The sequence below is a fragment of the Poecilia latipinna genome, unplaced genomic scaffold, assembly GCF_001443285.1.
Source record: "Poecilia latipinna isolate Pla-1442-1.1 unplaced genomic scaffold, P_latipinna-1.0 Scaffold263, whole genome shotgun sequence".
NCBI classification, from domain to species: domain Eukaryota; kingdom Metazoa; phylum Chordata; class Actinopteri; order Cyprinodontiformes; family Poeciliidae; genus Poecilia; species Poecilia latipinna.
This window is the reverse complement of record NW_015112879.1, coordinates 314,180-327,377: the sequence shown is the minus strand read 5'-3', so window position 1 is coordinate 327,377 and position 13,198 is coordinate 314,180. Positions and strand designations below refer to the sequence as shown.

Here is a 13,198-nt window from a genome sequence, read left to right as displayed (position 1 = left end):
TACACATTTAAACATCCTCAGTGGAAGCATCTTTATTATTAACTCTTTGGTGCAAATTTATTTTTGAAAATCGATTTATTCACTGCATGTTTATGTCTGTTTGTGTAAAGTTGAGATGGAACTGCACATAAAAATGGCCCTTTAAACCATTCAGACTACAAACACAAAAGAGACACAATCAAAACGGACAGATGACTTTGTTACCATGCAATAACTCAGAAATAGTCCAAATAGTTTGGATGTATTTTTTCTTTCTTTCCTTCTTACTGAAAGTTTCTGTTTATGTCATAGGTTTGTGGTGCATTTCTATCCTAGAGAAAAAGATATAAAACTTCAGACATTTCATGAAGGGGTATTAACATATAAGGAAAAGCCTTACGAAAACGTTATATTAAAGCCGAAAGTATGATGACCACCATCAGAAAGGCTTACAGTATTCAGTTATGCCGTATGAACTAAGCAGTACATTATTGCGAGAGAACGCAAAAGCTTTTGCAAGGGAACGCAAAGAAAAAAAATCCTCCATGTTCCCTAGTGGCTCCATATCATTTAATTCCTTTTGTAATAAAATATATATATATATTTATCTGCCTAAAATACAAGATTTTTTATGGGTTTTTTTTTTTCTTCATTTTTATTATTCAGTCTTCATGATGTCAGATTTTTGGCAACCATGCATGAGTTTGAATGAACTATAAAACTACCATTCATAATAAAATCCATTTATAGTGTGATTTAATGTAATAAAATGTAAAAAAACAAACAAACAAAAAAAAACAAACAAATTCCAGGTGTACAAATGTTTTTTAACCAGCTTAAACATGACAGACATTACATGACACTGGCTAGGGAACAAACTCTTGTTTGTTAACAGTACCTGGAATTATCTTAAATACTAAATGGATTAATGTTGCTGCTGTTCTGTAAAAACAAAACAATAATACATTTTTTTATGTCAAAAATCAGCAGAGAATCTTACCTGACAGGAGTAGTTGGTTCCTTTACGAAGGCCACTCAGCTGGAAACTGTGGTGGGTTTTGTTTTCTAAGGAATCCTAAGAAAAATCACAACAGTGCTTTGTTTTTCTTTCATTTATTATACATGTTCAAAGCATCAAAATAAAACAGATCAACTAATGCAAACACGATGCACAGGCCCGGAATATCTGAGGATTGTCATGGGGAAGGATGTTAAAAAAATTCAACAAGTCACATCGATGTCGAAAAACTAGAAAGGGAGAGAAAAAAATTATCTTATCTTTACATATATTTATTCATTTTGGGGGCAACATTTAAAGACAAATACTGCTCTATATTTGAAAAAAATGTAATCCATTTGTTCTAACTCTTAATAAAACCTTCCATAATGTGTACATTTGTTGAAAAAGTCATCCTCTCCAAAAAAATAAATTAAACTATTGCATTTTGTTTTAAAATGAAACAATGCAACAGCATCTTTTAGGTTATCTTTCCAAATTAGAACAACTATATATACTTGCATTGTTAGTGTGAATATGTTGGTGAACTTTCTTTCACTTATTCTATAAACCTAGTATTTATTACCTAGTAGGACCACTTAGGGGAGATGTTGCTATTTTTTAGTGAAAGGGCAAGTAAGTGCGTAAGGATTGAAAGGATGTTCATTCTTTAAAACTGGGTTAAAACCACAGCCAAATTATTACAAATTGAAAAGAAAAATGAAACACTCACCAGAATTATGTCTGTGTATTTCACTTCTCCGTCTCCACTGCAAACACAGAAGTACCTTCTGATCCCCACGGTTGGTGGAGCCAAGTTAAAAGTCACAATGACGACAGAGCCGTTCTGCTGGACCTCAACCTGCTGCGGATACCAGTCTGCAACCGTTTCCCAAAATACTTACATGCAGAGTTGATCTTAAGAGGAAATGTTCCTCTCAAGTTACAATAACTTGTGTTTCTTACCTTGCTTGCACTGCTCCAAACCATTCTTCGCTGCACATGCTGGGAAGACAGAGAACTTGTAACTATACCTAACCCCATATAGAAAGAGGTGGGCTAAGTTTTATGAGCCCACCTCATAAAACTGATGAGAAGTCATGACTGATACAATCTAAAATGGACTTACACAATAAATAATAAATAAACAACAGTAAACGTTGCTAGGAAGCAACTAGTTAGGTTCTCATCTGTGTGCGTCGAGGTTTCACATTGTGACAGAATACCAAGCCTAGAGCTTCTTACAGCGAGTCTTGAAGTAGAAACTTTGGTAAAACTTGTCCCACTGCTCAGGAACCGGCAAGGCCATGACGGTAACGGCATATTGGGATCCCAAGGAGAGACCGGGAAACGGGTCCGACTTGTAGAACTGTAAAAATAATATATACGTACATATTTTTTTAAACCCAGCACAATAGGACTCGTTTAAAAATATTGCAATGACTGTATTGTGCCCAGGTTTACTGGTTTTGCTGACTGAACAATGATGCAAATCAAACTTCTCATTTTATTGTAAACCTTTTGACGATGAAAGAAGACGGAGATGGAAAGCAGCCATTAACCATAATAACCAGCAGCTCTTGGTGTATTCTCAGATTTGCAGCGAAGAAGACTAATGTTTACATACTTCATAAGTGAGATCAGTAAGTTACAATTTTACAACAAGTTAGATATGTACCTAATCATTAGTAACCATGGAGAAAACGCCCCACCATCATGTACGAAAAAACTGTTCAACATCTAGACTTTTGTATGCTTTCAAGTCTGCTCCAGGAGCAGCACTGTTTATGATATAGTGATAAAAATAACGTGGCGTGAATTCAAGCAAAGTCAGCGATTTAATCAAACAACAAACACATCAGGAGGGAGAAGACATGGAGTGGTTTCTAGGCTAGCTAAGTCCAAGTTACACAAACCAGTTTGATGCTTTGAAGAGAAACTTGGAAAAACAATCAAAGTCAATACACCCGTCCCTCACTGCTGACGTCCATCAAAGTCCCACAACCCGATTAGCTGATGCAGTTGCAAAGGGTCAATATAATATACAAGCTACTAGCATTTGCTCAGTAAACTAAGTGCTAGAAAGATAGAAAAGTTACAGCTGATAACTAACCGACTAAAAATTTGATTTAAAATGTAGAAATTTGTCTCATCAATGAGCTACAAATGGGAATTAAACCAGCCAATATGAAAATGCTGAATGGAATTTACAGTTAGGAATGAAATGCCCAGGCAGGTTCCAAGTAAAGTATATTTTTTTTTAATTTCACCAATGTTTATTTTTCGGACTAAAAATAATATTAATGTTTTGGAGAGGTTCAGGTGGATTTTAAAAAATTGTAAATGAAAAGATTTTTATTTTAACTCAAAACTGAAACTTTTACATTATTTTATCCTCAGAGATTTTCTCCAACTCCCAGTCAAGTCGCCAATCAGTCCTTAAGTATTCATTAAAACTCAAAAGTGTTAAAAAGTGATTTGTCATAAATCTTCCACTTTTCTCTTTCTATAAAAGCTAAAGTAAAGTAGCCTTTGGCATAAATCAGTGTGAGCTTTCATTGTGCAAACCAGCTGGACGGTTTGAAGAGAAACAAAGGGAATGCCGACTGTTATACCGTTTGAGCATGAGCAGCAGAGAGGGAGACGTTACGACTGAAGAGCAACAACTGACAGGCAACAGCAGTCCCTCCCAAAGCCTGCACAGAAACTTGAAAGCCTCGCAAGAAGGCAATTCCTGCAGAAAGCACAAAACAAAACAACAAGAAAACATCCTTATTAAACATAATTATGAACGATGCTATATACAGACAGCTATTTGTCAATGCAGAAAATTGCATTGACAAAATATAAGGGATTCACTGTGTGCAATCTATGATAAACAGTCTCTATGTCACAGATGTGCGATAATTACAGTTCAGTTGTATCCAAGATTCTGTCATTGCCTGCTGTGAGTAAATGCCAAATGTTTAGTTCTTGTTTTTCAGGAAGTCTTCAGAGAGCATCAAAGTAACTCATATCTCACCTAACTCAGGGGTGTTCTGTCATCTTGTCATTACTTCAATAGAAATGTCAGTAACAGGCTGTGTGCACAAGCCTTTAGTTTTTGTTGATTTTATGACATATTTTGGTGTTGAGCCTTTTTAAAAGGAGGATTTCCTTTTATATTAAAACAAGATTCATAGTTTTACACCTGATGTGTAAATACTGCAAAATTAAAGTTCTTTATTTGTTTAGCGCTTATTGCATTTACTTTATCTGTTTTATCTATGATAAACTTACAGTTTTAGGTTTGTTGCCTTTATTCTGAAAGGGAAACTTCTGGTTTATGAGTTAATGAACAACATCTTAAAGACAACAATTATTAATTATTAGCCAAGAAGCACGAGGTATGCTTAGTTTGTAAATAAGTATGTTTTCAACATAAACATACTTATTTACAATAAAACTGTGCATTTGTTTTATCGCATAGTAAAACTACAGTTGTTTTTAGGATTCTAATCGATCATTTAAGTTTTAAATGTAATGCTGTAAGAATAAGGTCTTTTAGCTTACACTATGTTGTTTTGTGTGAATACATTTCCTGTTCTTATTGTGAAACTAAGGGTTTATTATTAAAGAAAACATGAGAGGGGAAACGCTTTGTAACATCCTGTAAAGCTAATGTTCTGCTTAACCACAGCAGTTTGTTTCATTTGTGGTTATAAGTATTTTGTATAGAGTCTGTAGCTGATTTCAGACTGTTTTTTGCTGTCCAAAACCAGTTTACATTTATATTTATTTATTTATTTTATACTTTCTTTAACACACGTATTGTCTGATTTCCTATATGTTTATATATGAATACATTTTTTATTCTAGTGATTATGAAAGAACGTCAAGAAAAACAAACTCTGTTTTGAAGCTACATATTTGTTTGACCTAATAATAATAATAATAATAATAATAATAATAATAATAATAATAATAATAATAATAATAATAGGAACATAGATTAACTCTCGTCTTGATAACTTTTTATTACTTCTCCTTATTTTGCTGCTGGATTTTTGATTTGTTTTCTGCACAACTTCATGGCACAGAAAAACTCAGTTAAACTCAGTAAAGTCTGCAGCTGTAATACAACAAAAGTTCAAGCTGTATAAATACTTTTATAAGTTGCTATAAAATAAAAGCAAGACATTTAAGAGGAATGTCTTGTTTGCCACAGAGTTGCATCACCTCCTAGTTTAACAACTCTCTCAACAAAATTGTTTTATTAAACCTTTTTCTCCCCCTGTTCTTGTTTGGAACTGTTAAAGTTACTAAGCACTTCCAAACAAAATCTACTCCTCTGGACGGGTGCCTGGTTTTCTGAAAAGCTCTCCAAGTTGGCACGCTTTGCAGATTTGTTCAAAAGAAGCATTAAAATGGTGATTGACAGAGAAGAAGTCTGAACTACTACTTAACCTAAGGATGACATAAAACTGGAAATAAACCTCTGGCTGAGAAATGCTTTGCTTCTTATTGAGTTTTGCTAAAAGAACAAGAAAGAAAATTACCCAAAATGACTCACAAAGCATTACCCCTCAGAAAGTGTTTTTAGGTGAAGAGTGTGAGTGAACATACCGTAGTGGCTGGGCTTCCAGGAGACGATGACAGAGTCAGATTTAGGGTTAGAGTCATGTACGAACTCGACCTTCACGTCGTCCGGTGCTTGGACGTAATGCTCACAGATTGATGGGTCTTCATCCCCGAGCAGCTCCAAGCAAGGCCATGGGATACAGCCTGGGGAGGATCAAAATTATTTATTTTTTTTAATTACAGGAATACTTTTGATAGGCACTGTACACAGGGCTGGGTTAATCTTTTTGGCCCTCACCCATAACCTTACTGGAATATCAAAGAAAAAAAATATTTGGATTTTGAAATGCAGAGTGTTTGTGTAAATTGTTACTCTAATGAGAGCTGTCAAGTAAATATTAGTGCTGGCAAAGAGAGATTAAACACTGCAGCCAATAATTGACAAGAAGTCAGTGAACCTTGTTAATTTCTAAAGTCAAAGGACCTTTTAGATTATTCAGCAATGCACATTAAAGATTTAGGTAATATAAGTAAATGTATTTAAGGTTTTATGGATAATCTGAAGTCTAGGGTTCAGGGAAAATCCACAGTAAACTTATCTGGTGTGAGGAGATTTAAATGTTTGTAGGTTATGAGTATGAGAGGAGCAGGAAATAAGAAGATCTTGTATCTTCTGCCTGCTCCTTTTCCAACAAATAATGTCAAATTGCATGCCACTGGGCATGATCATTTGTTTTACATGTTATTTTTTCTTGTATTTTGCTTTTTGTCTGTTTGAAATAAATTAATTACAATTACAAATTAACACACTGATTTAAATATGTGAACCCAAATAAGAAAAGCATTGAAACATTCAGTTTGCCACAGTGTTAATAAAACAGCAAAAGTCTGTGCCGCCAGGCTGAATGTGATTTACCATGGTTGGAGCTAAGACCCACTTTCTTCTTAATGTCATCTCCGGTCACTCTACAGTATTCACATTCAGGTCTTCCCTGCAGAGCAGAAGGTTTGTAGTCAGATTCAGTTTCAACCTCCTTTTTTTTCTTTGAATTCCTAACAAATCTCCACAGACCAACATAAAGAAAAAAGAGGCCAACAATGAATCTCCAGCTGTTTAAAGGAGCTCAGCTGGAAAATCTCGACTTCCCAGCACTTTCATGCGTCCACTTTCAAACTTTAAGGACAGTATGCTTTGATTCTATCCTTCTACAAGAGAGTTACAAAGTTGGTTCAGTCAGACTTTAAAAATACAGGCATGAGATGAACTTGAGGAGAAACAATCATATTAATTGCATCAAACAAAACTTTAGCATTTTTGTTTGAGAAACAAAGGTGAGCAAAGAAAGCAGTTCTGGAGACTTACCTTGTTCAAAAATCCCTAACCCTATCAACTCCCAATTTCCTTGTTTTCCTTTCAGCTTTGTTCATTGGATGTGTTTTTTGGGAAGTGGTCAGACCAATTTCTAAATAATTGTCTAGACGCTATTTTCATTCTGACAGGTGTTAGATATTTGCATGGCAGCTCCTTGCTTTCGTAAAAACAACTGAACTGTAAGCGGTTTGAAAGACTATTTTGCATAACAATTGAAAAATGTTCCATACACAGATACCGCAGGCCAATAAAAACAATCCAACCAAATGCAAAAGAAAAAGTAATGTATCTGGTACTGCTTTTAGTCTGAAAGATAATTTAGGATATAAATGACCTTCATCTGAAGCTTTCACAACCAACTCACAGAGAACTGCTCAATTCATGCAACATTGGAAAGAGTCTGGCACAACTTCAAACCCTAACCCAGGAAGGAGAGCCTTAATTAAAAACAAAAGCAGCCCAGTCTCTGGATGTGAAAAACCTATAGAAACAAACCCCAAAAGACCTTAATTTGTGGTTCTACAAAGTAATTCCTGGAAGCTGAATACAAATGTCATATTTATACCCCATCTTTTATATAAAAAGAAAGCACAGAGTTATGGATCCTTTCCCTGGTTTGTGTTTGTTTATGACCAAAACAGACCAACAAAGTAGATAAAAGCCTTTGTTACCACGGCAAAAAAATGGCAAAATAACATTTTGCCGTGGTATAACCATGGCAAGATGTGGAATTCATGGGCTGTGAAAACTTTCACAAGGCACTGTAAATGATAATGTTCTGAACTAATTAGGCTGGTGAATCAGAACTTCCATGTTTTTTGTTTTTCTTGTGACTGTTGAACATTAAGTTCACATTTAGTCCCATCAGTTTCCTGTTAACCCCTTCTCTCTTTGCGAGGCTCATCTGCTTTTGATTATACAGTTCAATCTTCTACTTCCAACCAGATGGTCATTTCTTCAGTCTACAGCCTTCTTAATGATTAGAACATTCTATTGCCTTATGTGTCCATCCATCCATCCATCCATCCATTTTCTGAACACCCTTGTCCCTCAGTGGGGTCGGGAGGGGTGCTGGTGCCTATCTCCAGCTAACGTTCCGGGCGAGAGGCGGGGTACATCCTGGACAGGTCGCCAGTCTGTCGCAGGCCTTATGTGTCCTTCTTATGAAATGATGCTCAGCATGTCATGAAAACAATGCAGAACAATTTTATCCAATTGCAATATTAAAATTTTGACTTGTTCTGTATTACTCACCAGATTCCACTGTAGTTATATTGGCATTATAATTGCTATTGTATAACCTTTGTATTTATAGTAGTTTAGCATCCCTCATTTTTATCAACCTGCTTAAAAATTTCACAGATGATTATCTTACACACAAAATGTATTTTTGCTTTCCGTTTAGATTGTAGTGTAAGAAAAAGACGTTGGTTCAGTTAGCCGTTGGCTATTCTCATATTGTGCACAGTGTTCAAGAGAGAACAGTTAGCCCACGTTTATGCACATTTCATTAAGAATATATACATAATTAGTAAAAGTTAAAAGCTTTAACAAGATTTGTGGTTGAACACAAATGGTTTATAAAAATAAAAAATTTAGGCTTGTTTCCATATTTAGCTAAAGCTAGTTCGCAACATGCTAGCAAGCTGTGATGATTCATCTTGAGGCAGATGATACGTCTGGGGAAAAAGTTGTTAGAATACCTGTGAAACATTTAACACTCCTTAAGTCAGATTTTATGATTTACTGCCAAATAAGACCATATTTGTGATTTTGTTTCTCATAATACTTGTCTACAGCCATGTTCAATTCTCAGTGTTTTTTCTTTTTTTTATGTTAACCAATCTGAACTTGCAGGTTTCAAATTTATTTGAAGGGAGCTGATTCTGGACTGACATTTTATTAATACAAATTATAAAAAAATGTTTTAACTATTTAAAATGACAATATTTAGACTATTTGAATAATAAAATAAAAAATAATATTTGTTGAGTCTTAATTTTTTTCATTTAAAACCTCTCAGTTAGGCCCTGGTTTGTTTTCAGTATTTTAGTTCATTAGGAGCAAAGTGATCTTCAAAATGAGACAGAAGTGAACAAATTTTGTTGAAACTGCCTAGGTTGGAATTTAAATTTTTCAAGCTGCTAGAAGGACCAAAAATTAGTAGTGTTAGTTTTCCAAACATCTGTGCGTAGTCATCTCAGTAAGAGCACTGGGAGCTTAGTTTTGGCAGATTGCAATGTTTTTATTTATCACGATGCTACAACAATGCAGTACAAACAGGATCAAATTATTTTAAATTCTCTCCTATTTAGCTCATTCTATATAGAGTAATTATTGTCTGAAATTAGGTCTGACAGATAAATGTGTTACTCTAGTGAAATGATAAAACACACTGAAGAAAACATTTGCTAAGGTTTAAAAAAAAAAAAAACAGCCCAGAAATATCAAACCATGGAGTGCTCAAAGTCCCCAAACCTCAAAGTCCATCTTGAATTACAGAAAATGTTTCTTTTTCCTTGAATAAATAAAATGAAGTTATGATGGCCATCTGAAAGTGAATACAAAGTAAGAGAAAATATTTAGTTAAGGGGAGAATCAAAATTTTGAGAACATTTCCACAGGCTGGCTTTTTTTTATTATTATTTTGTTGCAACAAAGAAAGTACAGTTAGTTGAGAGATGCAGGTCAGTTTTTCTAAAAATAAAAACATAATTACTCTTATGTTTTTCTTAAATACTAATAGAGTAGATTTATGAAGTCAAATGATCCCTTCAATACTTTAATTTTCTGCAAGGTTTCTTTTGAATTCTTCATTTGTTTTGGAAAGGCTCCATTTTATTAAAGGGCTTCCAAAATTGTGACCATATTAGTTTCTATTCATACCATTAAAGATTCACACTCTGGCAGCAATAAATGCGAGTGCTTCTCCCTTCATGCTGTCCAACCCACTACTGTGTAAAAAGAACGTATTTGCCTCGAGGATAAATACATACCTTCTAACCTTCCTTCTAAACTGTGAACTGGCAGTCTCGACAAACCTGATGCAAAAATACATAATAGGGGAGGCTGCAGGACGCAAAACATGCTCCAATCACTGCTAAACAAGTCACCGTATACTTAAGTGGAACAAAAATCAGTTGGTTTTTTTTGTTGTTTTTTACTAAATCTGGACCACTTTTTCCAACTTTAAACAATGTTCTTGCATCTTGAAAAATCTTTTAGAGATTATTTCTAGTTTTAATGTGAAACAAATGTTTCTTGCTAACTTTATGCTTTGAGATTATGTACACTTACCACTTTAAACCTTTGGAAGTCAGATATTAAATAAAATGAAAGCCTGAAGTGGGTTGAAATTGTACTTAAGTAAAAATAATCCTTCAAGAAAAGACTCAAGTAAAAGTTAAAAAGTAATTGTAAAAATGCTATTTCAGTAACTGGTTTGATTATCAGATGGAGAAACAATTATATGTGCAAATTCTGGGATTTTTTAAACTCCAAAATAAAAAAATCATACAAATAAATCACATAACTACAAAACAGCAAACAAAGTTATCCAATTCATTTATTATTGTTATAAAACTATGAAAATAATATGGTAGATAATGATACTCATGGCACTTCACTTTTCCACATTTTATGCTTCAGCCTTGTTCCAAATTGTATTAATCTTTCTTGAAAAGTCTACACTCTACACCCATACAATATTGTAACAAACATTGTTAGAACACAATTAAGTACGTCCAGTGGCAATCTTGTTTACTTCTGTTTTGATATCCAAATAGTACAGAAAGCTCAGGTGATGGGACATTAGACAATAAATTGTGTAATAATATTACTCAAATAAAAATATGGTATAGTAAAACAACTGCAAAAAAAAAAAGAGTTACCCAAGCTGTGGTTAAAATAATGTGCAAATCGAGTTTTCTTTTGATTATTTAATGTCTTCCTCTGTATAGCTGCTGGTTTAGGTGAAAAGTTTTTCTGTCTGCTAAATTCTCCGCTGCCAGTCATGCGGAGAATGACTGACAGCTCGATATAACCTTTAATACGAGTACAATTTGGAAATGTGACCTTGCGTCGTACAACTATATTCGAAGTTTGTTTGTCTTTATTTTACACTGTAAACACCAAACAATCGAATGGCACCAGTGTTTCTGCTGTATGCTTTTCCTCAGCTAGTGGGGTGACAGTCACATGAAAGTAAGCCTCACAGACAGGCGAAACCTACCTGTAGGATACATTCCAGGCTGCAGTTCTGAGGGGCGACGGCTGAAACCGGGACTTTCGTCTGAGCCCACAATGGCTGGGACGCAACCAACACCAGGTACAAAGTTAGCGCCGACCTCCACATGATGTTACCACAGTCACGACATCGTTTACAGGCGGCAAAAACACTAAGGAGCTTTGTCTGAAGCCCGACTTTTAAGGGCAGTTGCTGTGAAAGCACAAGAAGCCAGGAGGAGGGAAAACGGCAAGAAGGGGAGTGGTGTCCCGAGGCCTCAGGTGGAGCAGTCACTGCTGGCAGCGCGTGCTTGTGCCGTGACGCTGCCAGATGTGGTCCACCTGGAAGTCCTGTCGGAGCCGAAAACATGCGGGACGCTTAGTTCCAGTGGCGGTTATAGAACAATTATTTTTCATCCGGGCACAGAAAAAAAAAAGAAAAGAAAAAAAGAATGAAAGCTCGGAAGGTATTAATGAAAACTGTGATTCTGTCAAGTGAAACAGCTTTATTTGTAATTAGTTGCAAAAGTGAAACTGTGAAAGTAAAAAAATAAAATAAAATGAGATTGGTCCAATGTATCAGTTAGCTATTATTTCTATGTAACACATATAAGAAACTGACTTTGTAATGCCTCTTCAGCACAAGGGCCAAGACCAGTTTTGCAGGGCACTGGCCACCAGTTAGAACGGCCCCTGCTTAGATCCCAAAGACGAAAACACTGCTTTCTGCTTCTTAGCATGCTATTTAAATATGCCCCAAATGAGCACATTTCAGCAGGGACATTAAAGGAGACTAACGTTAATCACAAGTCTGTCAGGTTTAATATCCTTTTTTATTCAGCACTGATGTTAAATTATGTTGATTTTTATTTGTTAACCATTTACAGGGTGTGGTTATTTACAGGTGGCAGAAAAAACAGATTTACAAAAACTAAGGTTAAATACATAACTATCAGCTACTGAACAGAGGTTGATGGAGAAAAACAGTAAAATAAGAAGAGTTTTTTCAACATAAAATTTCCCAGCAAGAGTCCGGAGGTAGATGTTGGTGATCACCGGATCTGCAAAAAAGAAAATAAAGACAATAAAAAGCATGTCACACATTAGCTGAACAGCGAATTGTTGATTGAAAGCTCACAGAAAGGATAACAGGCATGGCTTCTTGTGTTTTTATACATTCCTGGAAGGTTTTGAGTCGTAAATTCAACAGTTCTATATAAACTTCAGGAGAGACATGTTTCTACTTGTACTGATGAAAATTGATCAATAAATGTAACAACATACAAAGCATGCGAAGTAATATTGCTGTCCTGGCTTACTGCCTGACCAAATAACAAAAGGTAAAAAGGTAAATAAATCACCATCTGGATTTGATGGAGCAAACTGGTTTAATAACCTCCTGATGAGCACAGCAGTGATTAATACAGAGAACATTCTACGTTTTGGTCTTCTGCATATAGAGCTTCACAAAGAACTCGAGTTCCAGAAAAATCCATATTTTGTCACATTACAACCACAAATCCATGTGTCCTGTGATTCCTGAAACCAGTCATGTGGCCACATTTTCAAGCTCTTGGTCTTCTCTCAACCTTCAGATCAATCAAGTCCAAAACCAAAAAACAGTGAGTTCAGTTCTCCACCTCCACCTGTCGCCTCCAGTTAATAGTACGTCAGTTAACATTTATACTGATGACTGTGCTCTGCAGAGTTGTCTGGCTTTCCTGTTTAACTTTTTACTACCGTGTTAGATTTATTGGACAAGTGGCATTTAGTTGTAGCTGCTGCTTACATCAAAGTTTAGCTTCACATAAATGTTGAGTCAGTGCACCTGACTAAATGAGTTAGCGAATTGGCAACTGCGATTCTAAACCAGAAGGTTTAGGAGTGCATTTCTGACCATTCTACCAGGAGAGCATTTGTGAGGTCAGACACCAATATTGGACACCAAGACCTAGCCCACGTGCAGTCCTTGAGAGTAATCATCCTACAACTTTTAGATGTATCCCTTCTTCAACACACTGATTCAAATGAATGACGCTTTAATTCCAACAACCAAGGAATTCAAC

At 35.4% G+C, this 13,198-nt stretch overlaps 1 protein-coding gene across 1 annotated transcript in view; it reads right to left on the bottom strand.

Annotated features, from left to right (window-relative positions):
* Positions 1–11,946: 11,946 nt before the first annotated feature.
* The window catches only part of fam50a (family with sequence similarity 50 member A), a 19,613-nt gene continuing 18,361 nt past the window's right edge, over positions 11,947–13,198 (bottom strand). Inside the window, exon 13 of the mRNA XM_015033305.1 lies at positions 11,947–12,193. Coding sequence (XP_014888791.1) covers positions 12,185–12,193 — 9 coding nt within the window. The 3' untranslated portion in view covers positions 11,947–12,184. The remainder of the gene's footprint in view (positions 12,194–13,198) is intronic.